The sequence below is a fragment of the Temnothorax americanus genome, unplaced genomic scaffold (assembly GCF_048541705.1).
Source record: "Temnothorax americanus isolate GAGA-0224 unplaced genomic scaffold, ASM4854170v1 Scaffold203, whole genome shotgun sequence".
Lineage (NCBI taxonomy): Eukaryota > Metazoa > Arthropoda > Insecta > Hymenoptera > Formicidae > Temnothorax > Temnothorax americanus.
This window is the reverse complement of record NW_027509343.1, coordinates 4,353-17,997: the sequence shown is the minus strand read 5'-3', so window position 1 is coordinate 17,997 and position 13,645 is coordinate 4,353. Positions and strand designations below refer to the sequence as shown.

General features: G+C 32.7%; 2 protein-coding genes, 2 long non-coding RNA genes and 1 pseudogene across 7 annotated transcripts; 2 read left to right on the top strand and 3 right to left on the bottom strand.

Annotated features, from left to right (window-relative positions):
* Window positions 1-2: 2 nt before the first annotated feature.
* On the bottom strand, window positions 3-5,230 carry LOC143897590 (chitinase domain-containing protein 1). Of its 2 annotated transcripts, none has more exons than XM_077406400.1 (7): window positions 4,963-5,230; window positions 1,777-1,929; window positions 1,496-1,676; window positions 1,325-1,434; window positions 1,082-1,236; window positions 671-1,003; window positions 3-291 (listed from the first exon to the last, which is right to left on the bottom strand). In XM_077406400.1, exons 1-7 carry the CDS (start codon window positions 5,074-5,076, stop codon window positions 150-152), a joined length of 1,188 nt encoding a protein of 395 aa, XP_077262526.1. In that variant the 5' UTR covers window positions 5,077-5,230; the 3' UTR covers window positions 3-149. The 2 variants fall into 2 exon arrangements, with proteins under 2 accessions (XP_077262526.1, XP_077262527.1); XM_077406401.1 differs by lacking the exon at window positions 4,963-5,230 and adding an exon at window positions 4,353-4,881.
* Window positions 5,231-5,280: 50 nt separating this feature from the next.
* Window positions 5,281-6,529, top strand: LOC143897598 (uncharacterized). Its single transcript, XM_077406407.1, has 3 exons — window positions 5,281-5,701; window positions 5,800-5,946; window positions 6,346-6,529. Exons 1-3 carry the CDS (start codon window positions 5,427-5,429, stop codon window positions 6,527-6,529), a joined length of 606 nt encoding a protein of 201 aa, XP_077262533.1. The 5' UTR covers window positions 5,281-5,426.
* A 635-nt stretch (window positions 6,530-7,164) lies between these two features.
* LOC143897592 (uncharacterized) lies at window positions 7,165-9,392 on the bottom strand (annotated as a pseudogene). Its single transcript, XR_013256958.1, has 5 exons — window positions 8,829-9,392; window positions 8,625-8,747; window positions 8,200-8,471; window positions 7,966-8,092; window positions 7,165-7,819 (listed from the first exon to the last, which is right to left on the bottom strand). The product of XR_013256958.1 is annotated as an uncharacterized LOC143897592 (transcript).
* Window positions 9,393-9,477: 85 nt separating this feature from the next.
* On the top strand, window positions 9,478-10,547 carry LOC143897595 (uncharacterized). The gene is made up of 4 exons (XR_013256961.1): window positions 9,478-9,599; window positions 9,893-9,961; window positions 10,114-10,260; window positions 10,413-10,547. It is a non-coding gene; the product is annotated as an uncharacterized LOC143897595 (long non-coding RNA).
* On the bottom strand, window positions 10,412-12,734 carry LOC143897594 (uncharacterized). 2 transcript variants are annotated; one of them, XR_013256960.1, is made up of 5 exons: window positions 12,582-12,734; window positions 12,347-12,467; window positions 12,078-12,145; window positions 11,779-11,925; window positions 10,412-11,627 (listed from the first exon to the last, which is right to left on the bottom strand). It is a non-coding gene; the product is annotated as an uncharacterized LOC143897594 (long non-coding RNA). The 2 variants fall into 2 exon arrangements; XR_013256959.1 differs by lacking the exon at window positions 12,582-12,734 and having other exon boundaries at window positions 12,347-12,566.
* Between the last annotated feature and the right edge of the window lie 911 nt (window positions 12,735-13,645).

Here is a 13,645-nt window from a genome sequence, read left to right as displayed (position 1 = left end):
GCACAATAAATATATTTTTTATTAATAATACAGAAGTTTATATATGATTATTGAAATATTTTGTCGCTTTCTCTTATGTACATGCATCTTTATATACATATAGATATCACAAAATTTTTGTTATATAAAATGGAAAGTTATGTAACTACTTATAATAAGTCATAAAAATAATTCAATCCTTGACCTAATTCCCAAATCGAGATTCCTGTACCCAATTCGTTAGCAAGTTCTAATCGAGTTTGAATGGAATATAACGTAGGGTAGAAGACATAGCTATTACCTGTAGCTAATCTGAAATAAATACATCAATTTATAAATATAATATTAAAAAAAAGTTTTTTTACATTTTTTTATATTAATTATAAATAAGAAAAAGAAAAAAAGAAAAAGAGAAAAGAAGAAAAAAAGAGAAGGAAAGAAGGCACAGAAAAAAAAATAGAAAAGGATAAGAGAAAAGAGAAGGATAGAAAAGTCATATAGAAAATAAGAAATTGATGATTGGGGGAAAAAAAAAAAAAAAAAAACAAGGATAAGTAGAAAGAAGGAAAGGGAGAGGGAAAAGGGAAAAGGAGGAAAATAGATAAAGAAAAAATATAGAAAAGGAGTAAAGAGACAAACGAGACTGAAAAAAAGGAAGAGAAAGAACAGATAGATTGTAATAAAATATTACTTTGGTTCAAAGAAATGCTCTTTGCTGCTGTCATCCCAATGAATCTTTCCTTTGAATGATTTCAGTATATCCAAATATTCAGAGGCGAGAATTGCCCTGCCACCTTCTGGTGTATAATTATAACCATAGAAGTTAATACCTAATAAAATTTGAGATCGTCTAGAATCGTCTTTCTCTGGAGCTAACAATTCTATACATTGTCTGGCCCAATCGAGAGGACTATTCGGACCTGGTTTTTGAATACTCGAATAATCATAAGTCATAAGTGAAAAGGCATTTACATATAATGCTAATTCATCAAACTGTTGCTTTGAAAACAATTCAATTTGTGCACTAAAAACAAACAACTTGAATAAGTAAAAAAATTAAATTTATGTTTCTTATATGTATTTTAAAAAGTATATAAAGTACCCTCTAGATGGTGGCACTGCTAATATAATATCTAAATTATGTTTCTTCAACTTTTGTGCAATGGATTTAACTATAGAAGTAACAATTTGTAAATTTGCACCTGCAAATACAAACTGATTCCATATTTCTAAAACATATCCGTCAAAATAGAAGGTCTGTAAATATAAAATTTTTATGTTTTATATTTTAACAGATAGAGAATATGCAATAATATATATAAAAAAATTATTAATGTATATATACCTTGGCAGTATCTAAGAGAGATACTATTAATTGAGTTTGACTCTCTTTATTACCATATATCCTAATAATGTCGTCTATTGACCAATGTTCAAATAATACCCTAGGTAAAACTAAAAATAGTAATAACATCAGTATAGAATTATAATCATACTTTAATTATTTTCAACTTACGCTTTATGATATGATTAACATTGTTCTTGGCTCTCATTTCCTTTATCCACTTAGTCTGGACAGAATTAATGGACAATTGATAGGTTGATATATTACCAAAAGGAAAAGCCAACCATACTGGAGATACCATTGTAAACTTGCCATGAAATGTTTTGGAAATCTCAAAACCGTTTCCATTCCACTGTAAAATTGAATTACATTCAATGTAAATATATTATTGGATTCCATGTTTATGATTTTATAGAACTAGGCAATGTTACAATAACTATGTAATTACTCACAGGTGTACAATATCCTAGGACATTTCTCTTAAATCTTCTATGCTCAGTACTTTGAAAATATCGACCAGCTTCATGAAGAATGTCCTGTTGTTTAGGATTTTCCATTACCAAGTTTCTTTGGAAAACATCTTGGTCCACCGGGCCTTTGTACAACTTACAAAATTTATAAAATTTATAAAATAAGGAACTGCTTATTTTTATATACATACATATCGCACATCTGGAAGAACTGTCACAACTCAGAAATTTGCAATTTTCAGGGAAAAGAAAAAACATTTAATTCAATTTTTTTTAATTGTGAGATAACTAACATAATTACAATTACAATATTTTGTTATAATAAAACTTGTACTGTTTCCTAAAGAAATCTGACGTGATTCATTTAGTAATTCACTTGATGACACTATTCATTCAACGACTATAGGTCTATTCAGACATAACCGTGCTGTACCCGTACTGTATCCGTACCGTGCATGGACAGAAACATTAGACAAGGATTTCTATTGTCTCCATCCTTGTCTAATTTTTCTGTCCGTCCACGGTACGGATACGGTACGGGTACAACACGGTTAACGTAACCAATTTAAAAGAATAATGACATTTCTGCTCCGTTCTGCAGCGGACTTCGCATATAATCTTATGACACTATTATAGCACATAGGTAATATTTTAGGCATACTTTTTATAGGCTTTCAAAATAAAAAATTTTTTAGTTGTGTGTGTGACGGTATTTTTCTAGGGGTGAAATATATATATATATATGTGTATATAAATTATTATTACTAATTATTAGTATAAACTAAATTTATTAGTAAAAATATTAAAAGACAAGATATTTGAGATACCAATAAATAGATAAATAAATTTTATTCATATAAATCCTAAATTAATTATAAAACTATACTAATAAATACCCGGATAGTCAAATCTGTTCAGAACAAATTTTGAAAGTGCTACAAATTTTATTGATAAAAATGTCAGTAGAAATATAAGAGAATTATAAGAAAATTTGCTAATATATAGGGAGGCTGTTCTTTATTGCCACACTAGATTGCACTAAAACTTTATTTCTTGCTTTCGCCAACTTTAAACATACTATTTTATTTTAAGTATGTACAATGAGTATGTGCACTAGTGCACTAGTACAACTATAAAAAATAAAGGTAATTATGCAGTATAGGGGAGGCACCTCCGATGACCTTGACCTTGACATATGTTGTCAAGGTCACCCTCCTGAGTGACTTTCAGAAGATTTTAGCCGTCGCTCGTTTTTTATTAAAAAGTTATAAACAAAAAAAGTTTCGAAAATATAGCAGTTATTTTAAGTACTGAGAGGCATAAACGACTAATATTACGTTTTTCTTTAAAGCAGAGAATACTTTATTTCGCGAGAAAGTCGCTGCTTTACCAAAACACAACATTTAAAGCAGTAAATTGTTGATAAATTGAAATTTTTTTGTTAAAGCAGAGAATACTTTATTTTGCGAAAAAGTCGCTGCTTTACCAAAACACAACATTTAAAGTTTTAAAGCAGTAAATCGTACCTATGTATATAGGTTAGTGACGCGCTTTAAAAGTATTTAAGTGTTTAAAGCGCGTCAACTAACCTATATATGCACTACCTATATATGCTATATTTTCCAAACTTTTTTGTTAATAACTTTTTAACGAATAGCGAGCGACGGCTAAAACCTTCTGAAGGTCACTCGGGGTCATGACCTTGACAACATATATCAAGGTCATTGAAATCGGTAAGGTCGCCAAATTTTTTTTTGTTAATAACTTTTTAATAAAAAACGAGCGACGGCTAAAACCTTCTGAAGGTCACTCAGGAGGGTGACCTTGACAACATATGTCAAGGTCAAGGTCATCGGAGGTGCCTCCCCTATACTGCATAATTACCAAAATAAATCTAGAATATGATGGTAGATTGACTGCAGAAAACTGAGCAGAATCTGGTGTTTTGTAATGATGTACATATTCCATTTAAATGTTTACGAAAAAACAGATTTTGTTCGGTTTCTGCCGACAACCTCAGATTATATTGACAGGCGGGCTAGCAAAATATGAGTTTAATGCAAACACTGATGACATTATATCAATTATTACGTTTTTATTAAAGCATTTTAGCAATATAATTATAATTAGTATAAAAGTATTAATAATATTTATATTGCTTCTGTTGCAATGTCTGAGCAAGTCTGTTGCCAATCTGGTGTCACACTACTGTGAGCAGTTTACTTATATTGAGATATTCATTTATCTTTTGTATTTTTGAAAAGTTTCTTATATAATTTTGTGTTAAATATTTATGATAAATATTTATTTTAATTATCGTATAATTAAAATTATATTATAACCTATCACTTTGTTCTTTTCTTTCAATTAAATAAAACAATTAATATTAAATTGTATGCAGTTCAATAAACAGTTTGTTAACAAAACATACAATTCGCAAAGAATTTATATCAATTACGTTTTTATTCGAGTATTTTAGTAATATAATTATAATTAGTATAAAAGTATTAGTTTTATATTTACCCTTTATTCTTCCTAAAATCTTATATTGTACATACCCAGATAGCCAAATGCTGCGAGTTTGCTACCATGAGTGAAACAGCATTTATGCTTGTCGAGTTGAACTCATATGAATTATATTTCTATTAACAGCAAATTGATTGCAACGTGACAGTATCAATTTCTGAGGGATTTGTGACAATTTATTCATATTGTCAATACTTCGTTAGCAACGAGATACAATTAAAAAACTTCATAGCTTGATGACATATACACAATAACGGATGGAAATCATTATCTATGTGTTGTTACCGTCACGTGTGCGTCACATTTGCATCATGATGCACAAGATGGAACGATGAATCATTCATTGCTGTCATGTTGCTGACATGTTGCAGACAACATAACGTAACAATATTCCGGACCGTTTGCTCTTGAAATTGCATCAACTGATTGCATGTATAAGCAGTCATGTAGCTGTATTTGTAATGTATTCTATTTCGATGTCAGCAAATTTACAGCAAATATATGAAAACACATGCAATGCATTAGTTTGCTCAATATGCTCTATCACGCGGCTAACTGGGTATATATAATATTATTAAATTTTATGCTTTTATTGTAACATGCATATAAATGGGAATAAAATATATTTTCTTTGATACTTACTTTGTTATGTTTTCCTTTCTCTTTCTTATTCTTTTCTGTTGGTGGTAACAGAGTACCGAAACATAATTCAGTAAGGAATAATATTGCGATTAGAATAATCTTATTCATACTCATATTGAGTAACAATTACATATTAATACATCAAATTATATTTGACATATTCCTTATGTGACTGAGGAACACTGAGAAAAATACGCAAATACGGTAACCTTCCTTTCTTTTTGGTTATTGGCTCAGTGTTGCCAACTCGGATCGTCATTATCCCACTAAAGGGCTTCGTGAAATTCTTTTTTCATCAAATGATGACCTCTAAGGGGTGCGTTCCAAGTTGCGCATGAAACGCATAGACTGCATTACTGTTGCGTAGCGCTTCAAAATCGTTCCGTTTTGTCAATGCGCATGAAGCGCTTTAGTAATTCGGAACGGTTGCCTGCGCGCTCTGCGCGCTAATGTGAATTGAGAATATGGACGCCGTGCAAAACATCAACAAAGAAATTCCAGTAATTGTAATTTCTTCGATACTTTTAAAGAAAAACGATGAAAGTGATAGTTCCGAATCAAGCGACAGTGAAAATAAAAATGAAATTGAAGACATATCTCTAAGTGATATGCAGACGTTGTTTTTTATGTTAATAGCAAGTAAATCACGTGGAGAAAAAATTCTACTTGAAAAAATTACGGATTACGTCGATCGCGTGATTCCTAATTACACGAATATTATATTTAAAGAACATTTTAGGTAAGCATTTAAACATAAATGTTTTAAAGTTATAAAGTTGTAATATTTTCCATTTGGTTTTATTAAATTTATTTCACTTATATCACCTAATATTCTAGGCTATATCCGGCTACATTAGAAATGGTTTTATCACTGATTGGACCAGCACTAAATGCCACAAGTACCATATTTGGTAAAAAACCAATTTCAGCAGAAAAACAACTATTTATTGCTCTTTGGTTTATGGCTACTCCCGATTCGTACAGGTATGTAAAACCCATCTGTGCTTTATACTGGTGTAACCACCACATATTTAGAGCATTTTTCATAGCTCCGGGGCAAAACTGAAGGCACGTTAATCTCTCATCCGAGAGATACAACTTCAAAAAAAAAAAAGAGCATTTTTCACTCAACAGCACCTCCGTCATAATGTCTAAAAGACAATTTTGGATGATATATCTTTACGATATCTTTTAAAAATGTATGCTGTCTGGGACTGAATGCCATATTCAACTGACACCTTGTCTTGTAGCTAGTGCCGAATTTGTGTATCAAAATAAAAACACATTGCTGTTATGTAGTGCGCACCAATGCGGCCAGTGAAAAATGCTATTAAATTGTTTTGCGACAAGCTTCTCATTGCTTACTTTTCTGGATTGTTACAGATCTGTTTGTGTCAAATTTGGAGTTAGTAAAGCAACTGCTTTTAGGGCTGTGAGACGTGTTACCTATACGCACTTTATTGCATCGCACCACGATTTATACAGTGGCCCAAAGAAGTTGTTGTTGCAGATACCATGGAACATTTCAAAAGGACTTGCGGCTTTCCAAATGTCATCGGTGCCATAGATGGAACACACATTAAAATCCGAGCTCCGCTAGTTGATTCAGCTTCTTATATAAACCGAAAAGGTTTTCCATCCTTAAATCTCCAAGTAGTATGTGATTCACGTGGCCTCTTTACGCCCTGTTATGCAGGACAAGTAGGATCAATTCACGATGCTCGAGTTTTTAGAAACTCCCCAGTAGCACGTTTTCTAGAGATGCCTGACATATACTTCCCTAATGACTCCCATATTATCGGAGACGCCGCATATGCAATTCATCCGCACCTGTTGGTCCCGTTTCGAGACAATGGTCATTTGTCAAACCGACAGAAAAATTCTAATTATTGTTTATCGTCAACAAGAATGGCAGTTGAACGTGCGATTGGACAATTAAAAATACGTTTTAAAATACTATTAGATTGTCTACCGCATTGACAGATGTTAAAAAAATTCCAGAGTTTATCATAGCATGTTGCGTATTACATAATATTTGCATATTACAAAATGATGTAATGACTGTTGGCGTCCAACATTATGAACAATTACAGGCACCTGTTCGCGATAATAACACTGACATGGGAAATGCTAAAAGAAACAGAATAATAAATGCATTGCAAATGAGGCTCGTCAATTGATCGATAATGAATATTTGGATGTAATACAAAGGATTTTATATTCTTTTTTTATGAATAAACATTTTTGATTGATAAACCAACATTAGTTATATTTAATTTTTGGTTTTATTCCAATTATATTATTCAGTCTTATGAATTTCAGTCGTACATTTCGTGTATTTTGAAATGTGAACAAAATAACTAGCATTTTAAATGTTTGTACTTTTACATTTAAAAAAATAAAAATAATTTTTTCTTAAAATCATTTAAAAAAGCGTTTAAAGATATCCCTTGATAGGCGAGACCTATTGCTCGTAAGCATAACGTAATATAAAATTATACTTTGTGAGGATTAACCCACTTAAACCAACTTAAAACTCGTAATTAAAAGAAAAAAAATAAAGTAATTAATATTAAATAAATATCTTTTAAAGCTTCCAACTAGTAACGCTTAACTTTAAACATTTCTTTTAAGAAGAGTACAAACTACATTTTTTAAATAAATTGTTCTAATATGGAGACTAATGACTTCTGTACGCTTATTTGATCCTCATGCCTTTTGTCACGTTGTATTCTTCTGTCTTCGCGTATCTTTTCTTGCCTTTTCATTTCTTCTTTTTTTTCTTCTTTTTCTATCGCAATATTGGCCAAGAACTCTTCCATAACGTTTTCCATTCGTTTTCTCTTTTTCGGCGGACCTGTAATAGATAATACAAAAACGACTATTACACTATAATAAATAATAAGAACCGAATTAAATTAATATTAAGGCTTGAAGCTTGAACGCTGTAAGCCGTGATAAGAGCACTTTACACTACAAGTGTACACAAATAAAAAGTCTTACTTTTCGATGTAGAGGATGAAATCATTGATAACGATGATCCTTCCTGATTTGGGTCCGATGGACCGTCACTTGTAGCAATTGCAGGAGGCCCAATGGACGCTTTGTCACCAAATAATGAATCCATAACCTAGTGCATGATGGGAATAATATGTTAAATAATATACAAATATATCTTGTTGCATACCTATGAATATCGCATACAATAAATAAAATGTGTTTGATGATAAAACATACCGAAAAAAATGCCCATGAATTTCAATTATTGCCGCTCTTCTTATTCAGATCAACAATATTTTTGTATGTCCGCTTCAAGCCAGCCATTTTTGATGAACATTGCTGTGCTGTTATTTCGTAGGCTGGGTTGGCTTTGTTCATCTCAGCGGCAATTTCAGCCCAAATTTTGTTGCTACGCTTGAAACCACTTGAGAACTCTTCCTCCTTTTCTCTATACAGTTCAATTAATAAAAGTACCGCTTTGTCCGGCCATATGAATGTTTTTGACTTATCTAAAAATTAAATTAAAAAGTAAACACAAAAGATCATCAAGAAATATTAGTATTTATATATATTATTCTTCAACTTGCATAAACATACTTTTATACAAAATTAAAGACTTGATTATAGATATTGGTTACACAAAAATAAAGTGTGCATCTTACCGGCATTATTGTTTTTGTCAACAGCATTTTCACTTGTTGAATCTTCCAGTTCAGTTACCGGCTCGATATTATTGTTATTTACGCCTTGTGCCTTCGCAACAAGGTTCCGTAAAAATTCTGAGTCTATGAAAAACAACACAATGTTAAACTAACGTATAACCTATACATTAAATAAATCCATTTAAAATAATACATTAACTTTACCATCCCTTGCTTTCTCCACATCTTCCGTACTCAATAATAACGTTATTACTTCGTTAGTTTCTTCTATTACAACCGGAAATTCTTGCAGTTGCTGTTCCATCGCGAAAGGTCAGGTAACAGGTTAACGAACTTATTCGAACAACGATTGTTCGTTCTGAATTACACATGAAGCGCATAGACCACATAAACGCTTTAGACGCATCAACTGCCTCAAGTCGAAATAGAAGCAGTCAATGCGCTAGGAGGAGTGCTAAGAATTCAGTACGGTTAGTACAATCTAGGGAATCCTCTGCGCTACCAAAGCGCTTCCAATGCGCGCAATTGGTTAAATCGGAACGACTTTCCATGCAGTGGGTGTTTCCGACAAGTAGTCGGATTTCTAATCGGCTCGAGCAGTGGTACTCAATCAGTTCATTTCGAAAAATCCCCTAGACTAATCTATGGGTGTTTCCGACAAGTAGTCGGATTTCTAATCGGATAGGCTGCGTTCGAGAAGCACGCTATTAGCGCTATTGCATCATTCTATCTTTATCGCTCATCAGATGTAAAACAAGGATAAAATAAGCAAATAGCACTAATAGCGTCTTACCGAACGCACCCATCGGCTCGAGCAGTGATACTCAATCAGTTCATTTCGAAAAATCCCCTAGACTAATCTTTGCTGTCTCAGCACTCGGATAACGGATTACTGCGTTGCGTTGTGAGGAGCAAGTCGCAATTGTTCTCTCTGAAAGTTGAGTTCGTTGAGTTTTAATCAAAACAGAGAAATAGGTACGTATTATTGTTCTAATGATTAACACTTTATTTTCTTTGAAATATACATTAAATAATAGAAATAGGTAATTCTTCAGTTTAGCTACAGCAGCACAAAAAACGATGAACTTAGGTTCATTCGACGCGTTTTTGCACGAAACGAAAGAATCTGAAATATATGTACATACACGTTTCACTGACAGAAATCCCAAAAAACGAATTGTTAACCTCACTAACCTCTAACTTCACTTAACCTCACTACATTGATTGTTACTATGTAATTTAATTAAAGCAATATTTTTTTTAAGCAGCTTGAAGACTTACAAGTCTTTTGAAATGGATGCGAGTGAGGACAGATCCATTGTGAGCAGGACTTTTTGGTAGGTATATTATAAAATTGAAAAAATTTTTTGTGTCTGGAAAGGTTTATTAAATATATATTTTTTGCTGTTATATATTATATTGTACACATGTTTAGAATTAAAGGAACATATATTATTATATTATTTCAATAAATATATTTTTTTTACAGAAAACTGTAAATGTTAGCTGGCTGTTGACAGACATCAACGTCTGTATCGAAACAAGTTAACGCATTTACTGTAAATATTGTTCATCATCACTTGGATGTATCAAAAACCTGCAAGTGAGGACAGATCCAATGAGCAGGACATTTTTGGTAGGTATATTATAAAATTGAAAAATTTTCGTGCTAGGAAGGTTAATTAAATATATATTTTTTTTTGCTATTATGTGCTTATTGTATGTACACATGTTTAGAATGAGGAACATATATTATTATATTATTTCAATAAATATATTCCTTTACAGAAAACTAGATTTTAGCGGGCTGTTGACAGACATCGACAATTAAAGTCTGTATCAAGGCAAGTTAACGCATTCACTGTAAAATATCTTCTTCAAGGTAAATTCAAAATGTAATTCATATTGTTCCTTATCACTTGGATGTATCAAAACCGCAATAAATTATTTACATTCTATTACATGTCTATTGAAATTGTTGCTGAACATAGGGATCATACAAGGATGGATATATTTCTTTTATGGAATGTTTTTTTTAATAACGATGAGGACAATGAAGCTAATTGGCAAATGCACCACGTTAGAGAACCGCATTTGAAAATTAGTAATTATTTTGAGAACATTGTTCTTTTCTATTCTGTCACAGGTGATGACAAGTTTGTATTATTTATCGTTTGAATTTCATACAGAATGCTATTTATGCCGAACCAGACGGAATAGTCATTACACACACACACACACACACACACACACACACACACACACACACACACACACACACACACACACACACACACACACACACACACACACACACACACACACACACACACACACACACCCACCCACCCACCCACCCACCCACCCACCCACCCACACACACACACACCCACACACACACCCACACACACACACACACACACACACACACACACACACACACTTTAAGAATAGATTCAATTTAAAAATCTTTAAAAAATTAAGATAAACATATGTTTTATTTGATCAGTGTCTATATGTAGCTGTGATAAAGTTGCGCTATTGTGTGTGTGTGTGTGTGTGTGTAATGACTATTCCGTCTGGTTCGGCATAAATAGCATTCTGTATGAAATTCAAACGATAAATAATACAAACTTGTCATCACCTGTGACAGAATAGAAAAGAACAATGTTCTCAAAATAATTACTAATTTTCAAATGCGGTTCTCTAACGTAGTGCATTTGCCAATTAGCTTCATTGTCCTCATCGTTATTAAAAAAAACATTCCATAAAAGAAATATATCCATCCTTGTATGATCCCTATGTTCAGCAACAATTTCAATAGAAATGTAATAGAATGTAAATAATTTATTGCGGTTTTTGATACATCCAAGTGATAAGGAACAATATGAATTACATTTTGAATTTACCTTGAAGAAGATATTTTACAGTGAATGCGTTAACTTGCCTCGATACAGACTTTAATTGTCGATGTCTGTCAACAGCCCGCTAAAATCTAGTTTTCTGTAAAGGAATATATTTATTGAAATAATATAATAATATATGTTCCTCATTCTAAACATGTGTACATACAATAAGCACATAATAGCAAAAAAAATATATATTTAATTAACCTTCCTAGCACGAAAATTTTTCAATTTTATAATATACCTACCAAAAATGTCCTGCTCAATGGATCTGTCCTCACTTGCAGGTTTTTGATACATCCAAGTGATGATGAACAATATTTACAGTGAATGCGTTAACTTGTCTCGATACAGACGTTGATGTCTGTCAACAGCCAGCTAACATTTACAGTTTTCTGTAAAAAAAATATATTTATTGAAATAATATAATAATATATGTTCCTTTAATTCTAAACATGTGTACAATATAATATATAACAGCAAAAAATATATATTTAATAAACCTTTCCAGACACAAAAAAATTTTTCAATTTTATAATATACCTACCAAAAAGTCCTGCTCACAATGATCTGTCCTCACTCGCATCCATTTCAAAAGACTTGTAAGTCTTTAAGCTGCTTAAAAAAAATATTGCTTTAATTAAATTACATATTAACAATCAATGTAGTGAGGTTAAGTGAAGTTAGAGGTTAGTGAGGTTAACAATTCGTTTTTCGGGATTTCTGTCAGTGAAACGTGTATGTACATATACTTCTATTATTTAATGTATATTTGAAAGAAAATAAAGTGTTAATCATTAGAACAATAATACGTACCTATTTCTCTGCTTTGATTAAAACTCAACGAACTCAACTTTCAGAGAGAACAATTGCGACTTGCTCCTCACAACGCAACGCAGTAATCCGTAATCCGAGTGCTGAGACAGCAAAGATTAGTCTAGGGGATTTTTCGAAATGAACTGATTGAGTACCAATGCTCGAGCCGATTAGAAATCCGACTACTTGTCGGAAACACCCAGTCTACGCGCTTCATGCGTGACTCGGAACGCACCCTTATGAAATTGGCCGGACAACTTCTGTGCTTCAACGTATCGAACTTTCGTTGGGTGCGTTCAGCCGATACTCTGCTAGCCTAGCAATCGTAAGCAATCGCTCGTTTTCGCTCGTTTCCTCTTCTTTTAATCCATTGAGTCAAAGGAGAGGAAACGAGCAAAAACGAGCGACTGCTCACGATTGCTAGGCTAGCGGAGTATCGGCTGAACGCACCCATTAATTGGAATCGATTGGTGGTCGTTTGGTGGTCTTTGGTAATCTAGTACTTACGCGAGCGTTACTTCTGTAGTAACTTAGGGTTGGTTTATAATAGCCGTAACCGTTGATTTAAGCCGTAATCTTTAAGAAATAGACCAATCACAGCCGATTATTCTTCTCACATTTGACTGTGATTAGTCAATTTTTTAAAGATTTCGGCTTAAATCAACGGTTACGGCTATTATAAATCAACCCTTACGATAATTCACCCGTTTACGCGGAGTAAATTATCGTAAGTTACTACAAAATTCCGTTTACGCGAAGGAAAATCCCGTTTACGCGAAGGAATTATCGTAAGTTACTACAGAAGTAACGGTCGCGTAAACGTAGTAACAGTCTCCGATTAACGTGATTCTCCGATTAAACTCACTCTGCATCTCTTTCTAACTATCCCCCTAGAAAGAGACAAATTACAAAAAATTACAAAAATTTTTTAATCGGAGAATCTAGGGAGAATCACGTTAATCGGAAACTGTGATACCGGCCCCTAGTCCGATCGTTTGGTGGTTAGTCGTTTTCCTGTAAAATAAAAATGAAATTTCCGGTGTGAAATTAGCCGGACAATATTTATTTTTCAAACAATTTAATTTTTTTATAGCTCATTCGACGCGGAATCGTTTGGTGGTCACGAATATTATCATAAAAACGTTTGGTGGTCAACCGTTTTCCCAGAAAATAAAAAAAATCGTATGCGCATATAATGCTGGACATATCACCATACTGTGCCATTAGCCGGAAAAATTGTATTTATCACCCAAATTGACTTTGATAGGGCTCAATCGACGCGGAATTGTTTGGTGGTCA